Here is a 15,692-nt window from a genome sequence, read left to right on the forward strand (position 1 = left end):
TATTAAATTAACGCCAACATGTACGCGACATCTTTGCGATTCAAACGAGTCCAAACACGGTGCAATTCGGAACACGTTGGCTTTTCCCGTGGGACCTCGATTATCCGAACCAATAGCCCTTGTTTATTTCGGTTTTTCCTAAACCAGACCATTATTTGTTTAGTTGCCTATCTTCGTTGTTAAAATGTTTTATCGAATGCGACGCACCTCCTGTATAAAATAGTCAAACAATTTAGCAGGAGGAAGAAGATGGACCTCTGAATACTACGGCAGCAATTCTATGACTGTATGCAACAGAAGCTTATTAAATTAACGCCAACATGTACGCGACATCTTTGCGATTCACACGAGTCCAGACACGGTACAATTCGGAACACGTTGGCTTGTTCCGTGGGACCTCGATTATCCGAACCAATAGCCCTTTTTTCGGTTTTTCCCAAATAAGACCATTATTTGTTTCGTTGCCAATCTTCGTTGTTAAAATGTTTTATCGAATGCGACGTACCTCTTCTATAAAATAGTGAAATAATTTAGCAGGAGGAAGAAGATGGACCTGTGAATATTATGGCTGCGATACTATGACTTAAAACATTAGCTTATAAAATGAATTCGACTATTTCGAAACTAGACTGCAAGATTGCGGACGTGTAAATGGAAACAGAGTCCGTGTACAACACTGGTTCGGATAATCGAGGTTCAAGCAAGCAAGTCTTCGAAGTGTGTCGTGTTTGGTGTCATTTTAATCAGGGAAGTGCGACGAATATTTTGATAAAAGTTGCACGGAGAAATGATTCGAGACAAACAATTTTCAATACCTAGATCAACGAGAAGAACGATCGACAGAAGCGAGACGGGAAAAATTGAAAACTAGGAAGCAGCTGAACGTTGTAATTGAGTTAGTCCTCGCTCCGGTGTTCGCTTATCATTTTTCTCGAATAAATCTCTGATAATCAGCGGAGGCCGTGGAGAATTTATTGGACGTCTCGAGGCCAATTAAACACCGGCGCGCGGCTCTCGATCCGTGACGGTTATCGCGCGGCCGTTCTCGATTATACTGCTATAGGCAGATTGCCATACCTCGGATCGAGGAGAGCACAAATCACGCTACACGGCTGCCTTCGTCGCCCTCTTGGACGACTTCCATTATTCCTCGATGGTGCTAGTCTGTTCCACTCGACGCGTTGTATTGTCGGGAAGAATGGGAAAGAGTCTCTTTCTTGTATTTCAGTAGAAACGTTTCGGAAATGGACAAACTTCGTATTTAATACTTGTGTCCCCACTCTACCTTCCCCTTCTACGATGCTTTTCCCCCACGCTTCCGCCCGGTCACGTGACTAATCCAGTATTGGCAGAGGGGGTAACTATTTCCCCTCAATTCGTGCTCCCTCATCTGACGACTCTGATTCCGATGCTTAAGAAAAGCTTATACAACTTTGGGTATTTTAGCTTGGCAAAAATAAGTTCTATGTTCCAGGAATGGTACACATGTGAGCAAGGCCTAGGCAAACTTAATTTCCCCTAAAATTATTCCAGACAATAAGCCTACACTAAAATTCTGGCAAAGTACCCTCAAGATGAAGCTAATATTATAGTTCATAAGCCTCAACAAGTTATTGGAACACTTCCTTGTTAAATAACAATCAAGGTAGCTACAGCTGAATCTAACCTACAAGATAAAAAATTACTATGAGCTGAAAAGTGTTGAGAGCAACAATGCTGATAAATGTGAGAATTATAAAACCACAGGTCCCTGTCAAAAAAAAAAAAGAAAAAGTAAAATTCTGACAAAGTAAATAAAGCTCGTACAATGTTTTTATATGTTGCAGGAATAGTACCCAGGTGTACAAAGCCTAGGCAAACCTAATTCCTTCTAAAAAATGCCAGACTGAGGTCTACACCCGAATAAATCGTACGACGGGACGCAGCGAAGTAAAATTCTGATAAAGGGAATAAAGATCGTACAATTTCAAGTATTTTGGATTGAAAGAAATAAGTTCTATGTTCTAGAAATAGTACACATGTGTGTGCAAAGCCTAGGCGAAACGGACTTCGGATTTCTCGCGGAAAAATCGGAGACAAAGAACCGGAGAATGCACTCCAGACCGAAATAGCCCGTCGATCCTTATCGTTGTCAATGTACCGGACGAAAAAACCGTCCGACTCGTCGGAACGAAGTAAAATTCCGCTACCCGAGAGTCCGTAGTGCAAGGGTGAATCGACCCCTCGCGGGTCACGCGATGAATCAACGGGACGCTGCTCGAAGCAACAGTTGGACGGTCCATTTCTGTGTGCTTCGTGCTTCCAGATTGAAACTTGACTGTTCAGTGTTTGGGGAACCCTTAACAAAATTGTCTACGATATATTATAGTATCTTCTATATAGAATAGTATTATAGTATCAGTTATTTCTCTTTAATTTCAGTACTAGACCGCGAATGTTCGTACAATTTTCAATTTCGGTCGACAAATTCGACGAAAGTGGTATCAAATAAAATTTTCATTGGTAATTGTAACTGGACATTGCGGATCTTGATGCAAAATAAAAATTGTCTAGATCGATTGGAAGAAATAGAAAATAAATAGAATGTTATTTCTCTTCCCTTAATGATTTTAATATAAGACAAATCATATATTGACATTTTCAATTTTTTTAAATTTTCCAACAGTTTCGAACTTCATCTACTCAATTATCCTACAAACGCATAAAGATCCGCTGTCTAGTAATAACATTTATTGTAGATCCAAAATAAATAAAAAACAGCACTAAATTCTGTGCGACTTGATGCTCCAGCATTTTTTTAAATGTCCATAGACTAATTTCTTCCCTTAATGATTTTAATATAAGACAAATCATATATTGACATCTTCAATTTTTAAAATTACCCAACAGTTTCGAACTTCATCTACTCAATTATCCTACAAACGCATAAAGATCCGCTGTCTAGTAATAACATTTATTGTAGATCCAAAATAAATAAAAAACAGCACTAAATTCTGTGCGACTTGATGCTCCAGCATTTTTTGAAAATGTCCATAGACTTATTTCTTCCCTTAATGATTTTAATATAAGACAAATCATATATTGACATCTTCAATTTTTTAAATTACCCAACAGTTTCGAACTTCATCTACTCAATTATCCTACAAACGCATAAAGATCCGCTGTCTAGTAATAACATTTATTGTAGATCCAAAATAAATAAAAAACAGCACTAAATTCTGTGCGGCTTGATGCTCCAGCATTTCTTAAAATGTCCATAGACTTATTTCTTCCCTTAATGATTTTAATATAAGACAAATCATATATTGACATCTTCAATTTTTTAAATTACCCAACAGTTTCGAACTTCATCTACTCAATTATCCTACAAACGCATAAAGATCCGCTGTCTAGTAATAACATTCATTGTAGATCCAAAATAAATAAAAAAACAGCACTAAATTCTGTGCGACTTGATGCTCCAGCATTTTTTGAAAATGTCCATAGACGCGTACAGATCCGCAGACTAGTTGTTACTTCCGCGAAAGCAGTAGTAAATATTCGAGCACCGATTCTCCAGCTAACGAGCTGCGAATGTCAGTTCCGGACCAGTGCGAGAGATAAAAGCTTGCACGCGCGATCGGCGTGTTGCCCGCAGATAATCGTGGTCGCGGGGAGCTTTTTCTGACCCGGGTGTGCCCGATGTCGACGATTAATCAACGAGACGGTTCCGTAATTAAAAACGGACCGTGTCGAGGAGACTAGAACGACACCGAAGTCGCTCGAGTGTCTGGGGAATAGAGCATACGTTGTGATCGTCTTTCCGGGGAGAATCCGCCGAAAAAGAGGAAACGACGACCGTGCAATTAACGGGATATCGTCGGTTTTCTTCAGGGTGCGACACGGCTCCCGATAAGGTAAGACACTCCTGACTCACCTCTGCGAGAGTTTCCTCCTTGGTGACGTCTCCATTCTTGGCCGCTTCGTCGCGAGCCGGCTTATTCTTGTCCTTCTTGCTGAAGCTGATCGACCTGAAGGACCACTTTTTCTTCATCTATGAACGAGGAAACGGCATCGATAATGATCGTAAGGACTCTCGTTACGAGCTACTACTCGCGTCTTACTCTCCTAAGGGCGTTACACCCGCGATTCACCAGTCAACAGGTCGCGCGTCTCACTTGTCTCCGTGCGACCCACACTGGAAACCCGTTCTTCATGGCCAAAATTCTATTTTTCAACTTGCAAATTGCCAACCAATTTTTCTACGTCTTCCGATAGCACTTCGGGGCTTCAGAATCCAAAATATCACCGGTTTTGGTCAACTACGTGTGCGGAGGCAAACTTCAGAAATCCAAAGCGAGATTAATTATTCTAACTTATTATAATTTGACATTTTTACATTAATTGTGCAAGACACGGTAGCTCCATTGACATTTACTCCTTCTCTTACTGTTTTTAATAAATCAAAAATGATGTAACAGCTTCAAATACTTTAAATATTTTCACTGGTTTGAATCTGTTCAATCATTACACTTTTGTACTTGAGAAATATATTTTTCACCTCGATTTTTTCGATGTTAATACAGATTTAAAATGCCCTACTGTAATATGCTTAAACCTCGAAATAACGCTAAAATAATTTTGGCCAGATAAAAACGGGTTTCCAGCCTAATCATAATAAACTACTAGATAAACAATGCTTCTACTAGGTCGTAAATGTCCACATGTGATATTTACTTAAAGACTTAATTACTTCAAGTCGAATGGACAATTCACATGCAACTTTCAGAAAATCTCTTTTCAAGAGAGAATTCCGAATACATGTATGTATATAATCCGAAGAAAATAAGAAGATGACCATCGTCGGATAAGGGTTGAACGAGGGTTGAACTCCCTCACCTTTTCCTTCTTTTTGGTCTCCTTGCTGTCTGGGGAGGTGACAGCGTTCGGACTGGCGGGGGTGGTGGCATCTGTGGGTGTCGTGGCCTCCGCCGATTCCGCGGGCGACTCTCCAGCAGGCTCTTGCTTGGTCTCCTCGGCTTTTACCTCTTCTTGCTGAAACAATGTCAAGTCAATTCATCCGGTTGTCAAGCGAATCATATTCATTTCATACATCAACTTTTTCTTCTAAATGATAGTGGCCATTTTAAGATTAATAATAATCACGAAACCTTTACCAACATGTTCGCGACATTTCTCCGATCAAAATGAGTCCAAACACCGCATCATTCGGAGCACATTTGCTCGTTTAATCCACGATTGCCTATCAGTTCGGATAACCGAGGTTCCACTATATCGTGGATTAAACGAATAAAAATGATCGGAATGGTATCGTGTTTGGTATCATTTTAAACAGAAAATCGCAACGAATGTGCCAGTGAAGGTTTCATAGAAAAATAAAGGTTCGTTCAGCGTTGCCTATGCGTATCAGTTCGGATAATTGAGGTTTTATTAATAAGCGAGTAAAAATAATCGGAATGGTATCGTGTTTGGTATCATTTTAAACAGGAAAACGCAACGTATGTGCCAGTGAAGGTTCCATAGAAAAATAAAGGTTCGTTCAGCATTGTCTTTGCCCATCAGTTCGGATAATTGAGGTTCTATTAATGAGCGAGTAAAAATTATCGGAATGGTATCGTGTTTGGTATCATTTTAAACAGGAAAACGCAAAGAATATGCCAGTGAAGGTTTCATAGAAAAATAAAGGTTCGTTCAGCATTGCCTCGCCTAAGCGTATCCCGTTTACTCGCGGCAAGAGATCGAGGAACAGCGTGTGTCTGCGCGAGACACGAGTGACATTTCGGTGGCGAGAATTTTTCGCGTACATCGGAGCATTACTGTGGTGTCAAGTTGCGAAACAGCATCGGGACTGTTGACCGCTTTCGCGTCGGCTTCGATTCGCTCCGAGTCGCTCGTAAACCGCGGATCGACGGTTGGGAAAACTTCTTCTCCGAACGGAACGTTTGTTCTTTTTATTGTTCTTTTTATTGTTCGACGTGCAGCTCCGCCCCTCTCTCCCTTTCCTCTTTCAGGAAACGTTTCTGTTGTTCGAGAAGATGAGCGTCCAACGTTGGAAAGCTCCGTTTTCAACGCCGCGAGAGAACAGCTCGACAATTTTCCGGGTGAAAACGCTCGCGGGCTCTTCTTCCTCTCGTTTCTAAAGAAAAGAGCGTCCGCGTTTCGCACGGATCGCCTTTCTCGGCTACGAGCACATCGAAAAACCAACGGAGAACCGTTCGCCGGCGATAACGGCCGGGAGACTTATGCGAATCGGACAACCACGTACGAGGAGGAAACCGCGAAACACTCGGATTACACAGAGCGATCAGTGGTTCTCCGTGAGGGACCTGTCTTCGCTCCACTGTCTCTAGAATAAAGCTACAACAAAATCGGCGAACAACTTTCTCATGATAGAATTGTAGATGAAATTCAAAGTAGAGATTGCAAGATTTTTAAGAGCACGACGATTATATTTTCAATTTATTAAAATGGTTAAAGAGAGAAGCAATTTTCTATCTGCTTTCTATCCCTTGCAAATGATGCAGAAAATTCCTATTTAGCATTAAAACGATTAAACAGTATTCTGTATTTGGTTCGTGTCCCTTGCAATTGGTCAAGAAAATTATTATTTTGCAGGAAGAGAATTTTCAAATATTAAATATTAAATTACATTCCCGTAAAGCTAGTGTTGAAAGAATAAAATTGCGCTTCGCGGGCCACCGCGAGGGAGAAGTAGGCGTGGCGCGAGCGGAGAGGGCGTGGCCAGATGGCCCTCGGCTGCTCGTCGGGGCTCGTAGAGGGATTCTCCTCTGCCCAACGCATTAATAATCGATTCGCTCGCGAAAGGAACGCGTTATCATCGTTCGCCGCACTGTCGACGGGTCAACGGTAACAAGAATAAGGAGCGAGAGCTCGCGTCACTCGCTCCATCGGTTAGTAATTCCGAGATGCGATCGTCACAGTCGTGAGCAAACAATCGGCGAACACGTTATCATCGGATTATGCGGCGGTAGTGATCGTCATACTTGCGTCGCGTCAAACAGAGATTTCAGTTAATGAAACATATATCGTAAACCGAATTATGTTTGACCTCCTTGAAGCAGACTTTCCTGTAATCGTTTATGCAATCGTCGCGCCAAAATCCATCGATTTCTTGGTTCGATCACTGTTAAGACAAAGCCGGCTGGTGTTTCGCAGCTGCGACACAAGCCTTTCTTTTTCGTCTGGAAACGGCGAGAGAGTGTCGAGTCGCCGAGAACGCGCATTATATTATGTAAATATCCGGTTATTTTCGTTCTGGCCGGCCAGACGAGACGTCCGCTCGTCGGTTCGTCTTGGATATCGCGGTATCGCGACCGATACTGAGCAGAAACAAAGAGAGGAGAGAGAGAGAGCGCGCGAGAGGGACACGCTCGACCGTCGCGAAACGAAGGGAACAGGATTGTTCACACCGCTTCGGGGAAGCATTCAATCGGATCACTTGTTTGCAGTTCCATATCAATCCAGATGAGCACACAGGGTCATTCCTGACCCGTGAATACTATCGAAATGAATTCAATGTTTGTTATTTTAACACTGCCGGTCAAATGAACAATTTTATATTTTTCAGTTCGCAATTATTGAAATTACGAAGTGGTTTCCATGGAAACTGATTCGGTGAATATTTTTATCCGAGCACATGTTGTTTAAACAATGCAAATGTCTGTATAAAGAGAACCTTGTTATTTTTATAAGCTGAAACATTTTAATCGGTTTTAGTGCTCGGTAGATTCAGTGTTAATCAGACTGAGGAAACAGCAAACTTTGAAAATATTTAAAAAATCTTCGGATCTTATAATAGTTTATTGCTATCAGAGAATTGTCTCGCAGAGAATCCTTATTTCGCATAAAAATCCTGTCAATCACGATCGATTTCGATGCTCGGAAGACTGAGACGTACGTTCGGCTACGATCGACGGTTTCTTCGAGAATGCTGAACATCGGAATCCACGGTGCACAGCGTCGATCGACAATGATTTATCCCGGGTTTGATATGCGTCGGCGGACACCGATGAAAAATCTACGCTCGCCTATCGCACGATATCGGAATACCAAGAAATTCGCGGCTCGAGGACGAGCTCTTCGAAGGACGACCTCTCGCAGGTGCAGCTGCGAATCCGAATTCCCGAGGCTTGAATCACCTGCTGGATCGGGCTGGTCGCGGTTCAATCGAATGTAGAGTGCGAGTCCGGAAATTCGGACAATTCGAAAAGTGTAGAGCATACGTGTGTTATGCAATTTTATATGCTGAATGCACTCCGAGTGCATTCCGAGCATCTAGACGCCAGATGCATCCCCATCTTCTAGATTCTAGAGGAACCCAGAGTCGCCAGATCAGGGGAATTGACTTCAACTGAAGGGGAAAACGTGTCCCCTCTCTGCCAGTACAGAATTAGTCACGTGACGTATAGAGATGGGAGTGGAAACAATGAAATGTTGGAAGAGTGGGGAGGCTCAAATTATCAAAAGCGTAGAGAGGGGATTGAAGAAAGTGGGGAGTGGAGACAGTGAGGAATGGGGAAAGTGGGGAGTAGCTCAGACGATTAGAAGCGTAGAGAGGGGAGTGGAAACAATGAGAAGTAGGAAGAGTGGGGAGGCTCAAACTATCAAAAGCGTAGAGAGGGGATTGAAGAAAGTGGGGAGTGGAGACAGTGAGGAGTGGGGAAAGTGGGGAGTGGCTCAGACGATCTAAGCGTGAAGAGTGGGGAGAGTGGCTCAAACGAACAAATGCGCAGAGTGGGAAGTGGCTCAGAAGCGTAGAGTGGGGAGCAAGTCTGAATCCGGCGACACCATAGCAAGCGTCAGTGAGAAAGGCCGTAACTCGGGCAATTTTTGAGATTTTCTAATGAAAAAAATCGTACAGATAATACAACAAACGTACTTTCCAATAAGCTGCTCGTCGAAACGAGAGCTCCATCAACGTTTCCAGAAAAAAATATCTATTATGTCTGTTCGATGGTTGTCGGAGGCCGAGGCGAAGATCTCCGACAAGAGACGCTCGAGCGAGAAGGACGAGGCAAAATTGTCGAAACGGGACGGGAACAAGGACGCTGGATCGAGCGGTTTCGTGCGGATAATCGCGGCGGAGCGTTCCGTGATCGATTCCGTTCCCGCGAGCGGATAGCCTTCGTTTCCTCCGCGTCCGAGACCAGCCTTTCGAGAACCGTGCCATTAACAGCATTCTACTCGCGTTGCTTTCGTTTCGGTGCGAGATCAACAGAGAGAAGGAGGATCTCGAAGCTGTATCGATCTCGAAGCTGTATCGATCTCTCGCGCGGGAAGAGATTCGGCAAAGCCTCGCGTCGATGGAATTCGAGCGACAACCGCCGCCGCCGCCGCGCCAGCTTTAATTAGCGGAGGCAAACAGATGACTCGTGCCTCGTATTAATTAATAAACCGACTCGATCGCGTCCCTCTTGTCCCTCGCGCCCCTCCTAACCGTCGCGCGCGATGATTCATGCGGAAACAACTCGTCTTTTCTTTCTCCATCTCCCCATCTCCCTGTCTCTTTCTCCCTCGACCGCCTCACGCTGCAAAGCCGTGTTTAACACTTTGACCGGCGACGTAGGTCGTTCGCGAAGATCCTTTGTCTACGCTCGTAAGCTCGTTTTAACAGCGATATATGCAGAGAATCCTCCGAGGTTGTTATTGTCTTACCGCGACCACGCAAGTCACGAACTGTCCAATGTAGAACGAGGAACATTGTTAATAGCATTTTACCTGCCGGATGTTTTTTAATTGTATTTTAAAAATGAAAGATCAACAGTTGAGAATTCTTCAACGCTTTGTTTAAAAGCGACAGCAATATCGTTCACAATTTAACAAATCTTTAGAATCAATATAGCGTAACATCTTCTTCTGAAATTATTATTTCAATAATGAATGATTAAAAATACTTTTTTCTGTGGAATGTGTCGTATTGCATCAGCTGATTGATAAAAAAATGATTCTCTTTAAAAAAGTGAAGCATGAAAGCTATTATTACTAAAATAAGATCTGAATTTTGTCAATAAATTTTGTCAACATCTCCAAAAAAAAAAATAGACATTTTCAAGTGCTAATTTTTACCGAACCACCCTGTATGTAAATAATTGATCTGTAGACTGCACATTTTTATACGAAGTAAAAATGATGAAAAATTATAATGAATTATTCTCTTGACGACTGCACAGAGTTGAAAACAAATCCTTAAATCCTTTATTTGCGCTCGATACACCAATTTTTTAATAAAATCCGTGGTCTATTGATCCCCTTCACGTATTTATTTCAACTGTGACGTCATAAAATGATTGTGATTGCTGATTAGAAGTAGAAAACAGAAACTGTTACCCTAGGATCTCTCATGCGATGGTTGCCTCGATGCATTTATTATATGCAAAAAGGGGTGTAGCGCGACCGCTTTTATCGCGGATGGTTTTTCGAAAATTTCGCCGCGGGAAAAGCCGAGGAAAAGAAAACGACCGGCGTTTTTACGACCTCGGAATGGCGTTTTAATTGCAAGCGGCCTGCGAGAGAGTGCACGCGATGCACGCGCGGGCTTGTGCATCGTGTTGCGCGCGTGCATCGTCGTCGTTAAATCACACGGTCAAGGCTGCCAAGGTGAGGTCCGACTCTCTCTATCGCCTCGTACGAAAATCACAAGTCTGGATCATCGATCGAGATCACTGTTTCACCTGCATACAGTCTGCGTCGCAAGTTTGATTTTTATAGCGTCGAGAGCGCGCCTACGTCACGACGAAACGGCATAATTACGGAAACGTACTGGACCGATTCACTTGAAAATAAACGTATCCGTGGAATGTTGCTTTTTAAATGCTTTTGAACATCAACATCCACGGAAGTGTGTCTGTGACATTTTTTAAAATTAATTAAACAATTAAACGATATAATTTTTAAAAATAATTAGAAAATTTGCGGCATTATACAAGGAGAAGGATACTAAAAGTATTCCAATTTGAAAAAATGCGGAATTATTTGGAACTGAACCTCGACAATTTTCATTAGGCCATTAAGATTTACTTATTTCATAAATGACGAACTGTAAATCGAAATTTGAGGTATGCAAAAGAATGCTCCTCATTTAAAGAACGAAAACTTTTTAGAAATGTTAAAAAAAATCCGTCAGAGTTCACAAAAGAAAATTAGTAATTTTTTCGATCGAAAATCAAATTCATAAAATGTTCATTTTTAAATGGTTGTTGTAATCTCACATAATTTTTAGTCAATTTATAAATTTATACCAATAAATACGGATATGAGACGAGTAATTTTTCAGCAAACGAACTTCAGCCTACGTGGGATTTTCCACGGGGTTCTTGCTAGTAGAGAATTCTTGCTATCGCTTCTGCAACCTGGCCGGACTCGCGAGAAAATAAAAGATCACGGGACCAAGAGGAGAGGGACAGGTGTTCACCGCGAGAAGACTCGCAAGTGGCTCGCGCACCTGCCGTCTCGAGATTTTGCAAGATCCCAGCCGAGAGAGAGATAGAGGGATGTTCGTCTTTCCCTGTCTCCGTTGTCTGGATTCGATCTCTCGAGCCAGACAAATGAAATCGTCCGTCTGGGACAGTTAGGTATGAGCGAAGCGCAAGACAGACGCGACTACAGTTAGCCGCGGCAACGAGTGACCGGTACGCGGTTCTCTCACCTGTGCAAACTCACCGGCGAACGGTACACTCGTTCGTTCCCACCGGAGATACCAATGTTCCCAAATGTTTCTCTACAGCTAGTTGACGAAACGAAAAATCCCTCTGCCTTCGAAGCCACGTATTTCCGACAATTTTCGAAATCTTTGTGCGAAAAAATTCTCGAAGCAAGCGCGAATTATGTCGAATCGAATGCAAGAAATTGCATGTCGATAGCTGCTCCCGTCTCGGCGGGAAAAAATCTGAGACTTCGCAAAATTCAAGTGGTGATATTTTCGTGGGTCAAAAACGGAACCGACTTCGAAATCACATATTTCCGGCAATTTTCAAAATCTTCGAGCGAAAAAATTCTCAAAGCAAGCGCAAACGTTGTCGAATAGAATGCAAGAAATTGCATGTCGATAGCTTCTTTTACCTCAACGGAAAAAAATCTGAGACTTCACAAAGTTCAAGAGCTGATATTATTGTGGGCTAAAAACGAAACCGACTTCGAAATCACATATTTCCGGCAATTTTCAAAATCTTCGAGCGAAAAAATTCTCAAAGCAAGCGCAAACGTTGTCGAATCGAATAAGAAAAATTACACGCTGATAGCTTTATCGCCGTTCGCAGAGAAAAATCGCAAGTCTCCCAGACATAGGGTGGCGACAGATTTTCCTTGGCCGACTTCAAAGCCACGTATTTCCGACAATTTTCAAAATCTCTGCACGAAAAAAATTTGAAAGCAAGCCGTGAATAGTATCTGATCGAATGCAAAAAATTACACGGCGACAGCTCTTTCCCCGTTCGCAGAGAAAAATCGCGAATACCGTAGACGTGAGGTGGCGACAGATTTCCTTGGCCGAGTTGGAGGTTCCGAATCGTTTCGGCGAAGATCGTTATCGCGCAGCGAGCAAAGTGGTACAACGAGTGTAATGCGCGTGTAAAAATACCCTCTTTCCAGGAAACCAAGTGCACGCCGCGTTTCCCGCTCTAGAAACACAGCGGCGATCGATAAGGGTATGTAGGCGCGAACAAGTTCGTGGGTCGCGTACGGTGCAGAGATCGTAAGTCGGCGAGCATATATTTCTGAAATCGCTTATTAACTCGAGACAATCTTATTATTAATCATTGTACGGTTGTTATCGTGTAGTGTGGGCCAAATGAGGGGTGGTTTAAGTGATGGTTCCGCTGTATGTCGTCTATAAATCACAAGGGCTGTAGATGCTCGGTAACTTACGACTAGACTGTGGATCTTTATGCATTTATGGCTTCAGCAAAATTTTCTAAAAATTCCAGAACACATCCCTCAACAGAATTTAGTGAAATTTTGATATATTCCAGATCTACAAAGGCTACTCCCCTTCTTAACCCCTTGCCGTGCCTTTTCTTCAACAGTTACAGTGATTAGAACTAGTCTTTATGCACAAAAATGCCGCAGAGGGGTAAGTTTTGTAAACAGGGTAGGGCAATAACTATGTCCACCTTGAATATCTCCGTTATTTGTAATAATATGGAAAAATGTTATGAACAAAATTTGCACGGTACAGAGGGGGGCATTTTGTGACATAAACATTTTCTGCGTTGGTGGACGCATAGAGGACATTTCAAGGTCACCTTGATTTTTTAAAATGGAAATACCTACTTTCTGTATCATAAATCGATAGACTATCGAATTCTGAGTAAAAATGTATTGACCTCCATATGTCCTAAATCTAATAGTTAACGAGATATTATCGAAACAATTTTCTTTCTTCTTCGGATATTATCTCGTTAAGCATTAGGTTTAGGGCATATGAAGGTCAACACTTTTATACTCAGAATTTGGCACTCTATCGATCTATGGTATAGAAAATAGGACATTCCATTTAAAAAACTGAAGGTGACCTTCATATCTCTATAAAAAATTACGTAAAGACAAAAAATTTGTTGATACCGTACGAGCCCCATTTTACCATTCAACTTTGTCCTTCAGAAATTTGACGTATCTTTGAAAACGACAAAGATATTTGAGATGGCAAACGTTAGGTGATTCGCAAATATTGATAAGAAACGAATCAAATTTTATTTCATCGAAAATGAAACGCGTGACATTCATATTTGTCAGACTTTGTTGGAAACCTTCATCACGAGTCTGACTCGTCAAAGTGTGACACGGGGTTAAAAATCGTCCGGAAAAATTGCAAATTGCACAAACTTCCGCAGTCTGCTTATGACGAGATAGCGGGTTCGTTCGGTCGTCCTGCTATCAGATGGAAACGAACCGTGGAAAGAAGACTTTTTCTCTTTCTCTCTTGGTTCTTTCTCTTTCCGGCCGCTTCCGCCGAACGGAAATGAAAGGAAGAGGCTCGCGAGCAAGACCTAGCCACCGGGAGCTCTATGCGTTCTCTTTCTCTCCAGTCCACTGTTTTCTCTCGTTCGCGTGCTACCGTACCGGCGCGGCGTATCTGGTGCATGACAGCTGCCGGGGTTGCTCAATCGAGGAAATATCAAGTTTCGTCTAGCTAGCAGCATTTCACGATAATACGCTGACACGATTACGCGACTCGTCGAGAGCGACAGTTCGAACTTTCGATGCTCGAGACAGTACTGCGCGACCGACCACGTGAGCACAACTTGGTCAACGACGCGCCGGATCGTCGCGTCGGGTAAACAGAGCCGTTGAACCTCGAACAATACCGAGTTCTATGTATATGCGTTAGGAAGACAATATCCTGATGCAAGAAAGAGAAATTCGGTAGGACAATGCTGATCCAATCACGTGGAATACCGAATCCAAAACGACTGATATTCGCGAGACTGTTCAAGCATCGCTTATCTCACACTCGTTTTGCGTTTCATTTTTCTCGAGCATCCGAAACGCGTCAAACACGTAGCATATCTCCTAGGTCAGGCTCGGAATAGCACGCGCACGTGCACGCGGCCGGCCGATTGTGTAACGCGAAGCTAGACACGCGGGCCTCATGCTCTGTTTCTGCGCTCCTTGCACCGGAGCTGGCGAAAATCTCTTTCTTATGCGGCGATATTATTATTGACGTACAAGAAACATTGAATTTGAATGTTCTAAACTGTTCTAACTTGTTTGTGAAACCTTCGCCAAAATGTCCGCGACGGTTTTCTGATCGAAACTAGCCCAAACACGACATCGTTCGCGGCAGATTTGTTGATTTAATCGCGTGAAAATTGTAGTTCTACTCAGGGTCGCCAGAGAATCGACTAAAACTCCGCCTTCTCCCCTTCCACTATTCCATTCCATAAGACCGTAGACTGGTCACGTGTTAATCTGGTTATCAGAGAGGGGGAAAACTGTATTCCCCTCGATTTCCACGATCTGGCGACACTGGTTCTACTAGAGGAAAAGTTACCCTCTCCCTACCCGGATTAGTCACGTGACTGGGTCGTGGCACGAGGTAGTGGGAGAGTGGAGACAATGGGGAGAGGTGAGTGAGACAGTGGTGAGAGGAGACAGTAGGGAGTAGGGAGAGTGGTGAGAGTAGTGAGTAGGAGAGTGGGTAGTGAATACTTGTGGGGTGAGTGGTGAGAGGAGACACTGGTGAGTGAGACAGTGGTGAGAGGAGACAGTGGGGAGTAGGAAGAGTGGTGAGTGGGGAGAGTAGTGAGTGGGGAGAGTAGTGAGTAGGAGAGTGGGTAGTAGATACTTGTGGGGTGAGTGGTGAGTAGGAGTGAGGTGAGTGAGACAAAGACGAGAGGAGACAGTGGGGAGTAGGGAGAGTGGGAGTGGGTAGTGGATACTTGTGGGGTGAGTGGTGAGTAGGAGTGAGGTGAGTGAGACAAAGACGAGAGGAGACAGTGGGGAGTAGGGAGAATGGTGAGTGGGAGTGGGGAGAGTAGTGAGTAGGAGAGTGGGTAGAGGAGACTTGTGGGAAGAATGGAGGGAGTGGTGACTCGGAGAGTAGGTAATAGTTATATTGATAGTTGTATTACATAGGTAGTAATTGAAGACAATGGGAAGTGATAAGAGTGGTGAGTGGGAGAGTGGGTAGTGTATAGCAGAATGGTGAGTAGAAGTGAGGAGAATGGGAGAGTGGT

At 43.1% G+C, this 15,692-nt stretch overlaps 1 protein-coding gene across 1 annotated transcript in view; it reads right to left on the minus strand.

The window, feature by feature from the left end:
• LOC143217358 (uncharacterized) overlaps window positions 1-15,692 on the minus strand; it is a 72,525-nt gene that overhangs the window by 41,659 nt on the left and 15,174 nt on the right. Inside the window, exons 4-5 of the mRNA XM_076441545.1 lie at window positions 4,879-5,034; window positions 3,917-4,033 (exon numbers count right to left, since the gene is read on the minus strand). Of these exons, the coding sequence (XP_076297660.1) occupies window positions 3,917-4,033; window positions 4,879-5,034 (273 nt within the window). The remainder of the gene's footprint in view (window positions 1-3,916; window positions 4,034-4,878; window positions 5,035-15,692) is intronic.

The sequence above is a fragment of the Lasioglossum baleicum genome, chromosome 16 (genome assembly GCF_051020765.1).
Source record: "Lasioglossum baleicum chromosome 16, iyLasBale1, whole genome shotgun sequence".
In the NCBI taxonomy this organism is placed as follows: domain Eukaryota; kingdom Metazoa; phylum Arthropoda; class Insecta; order Hymenoptera; family Halictidae; genus Lasioglossum; species Lasioglossum baleicum.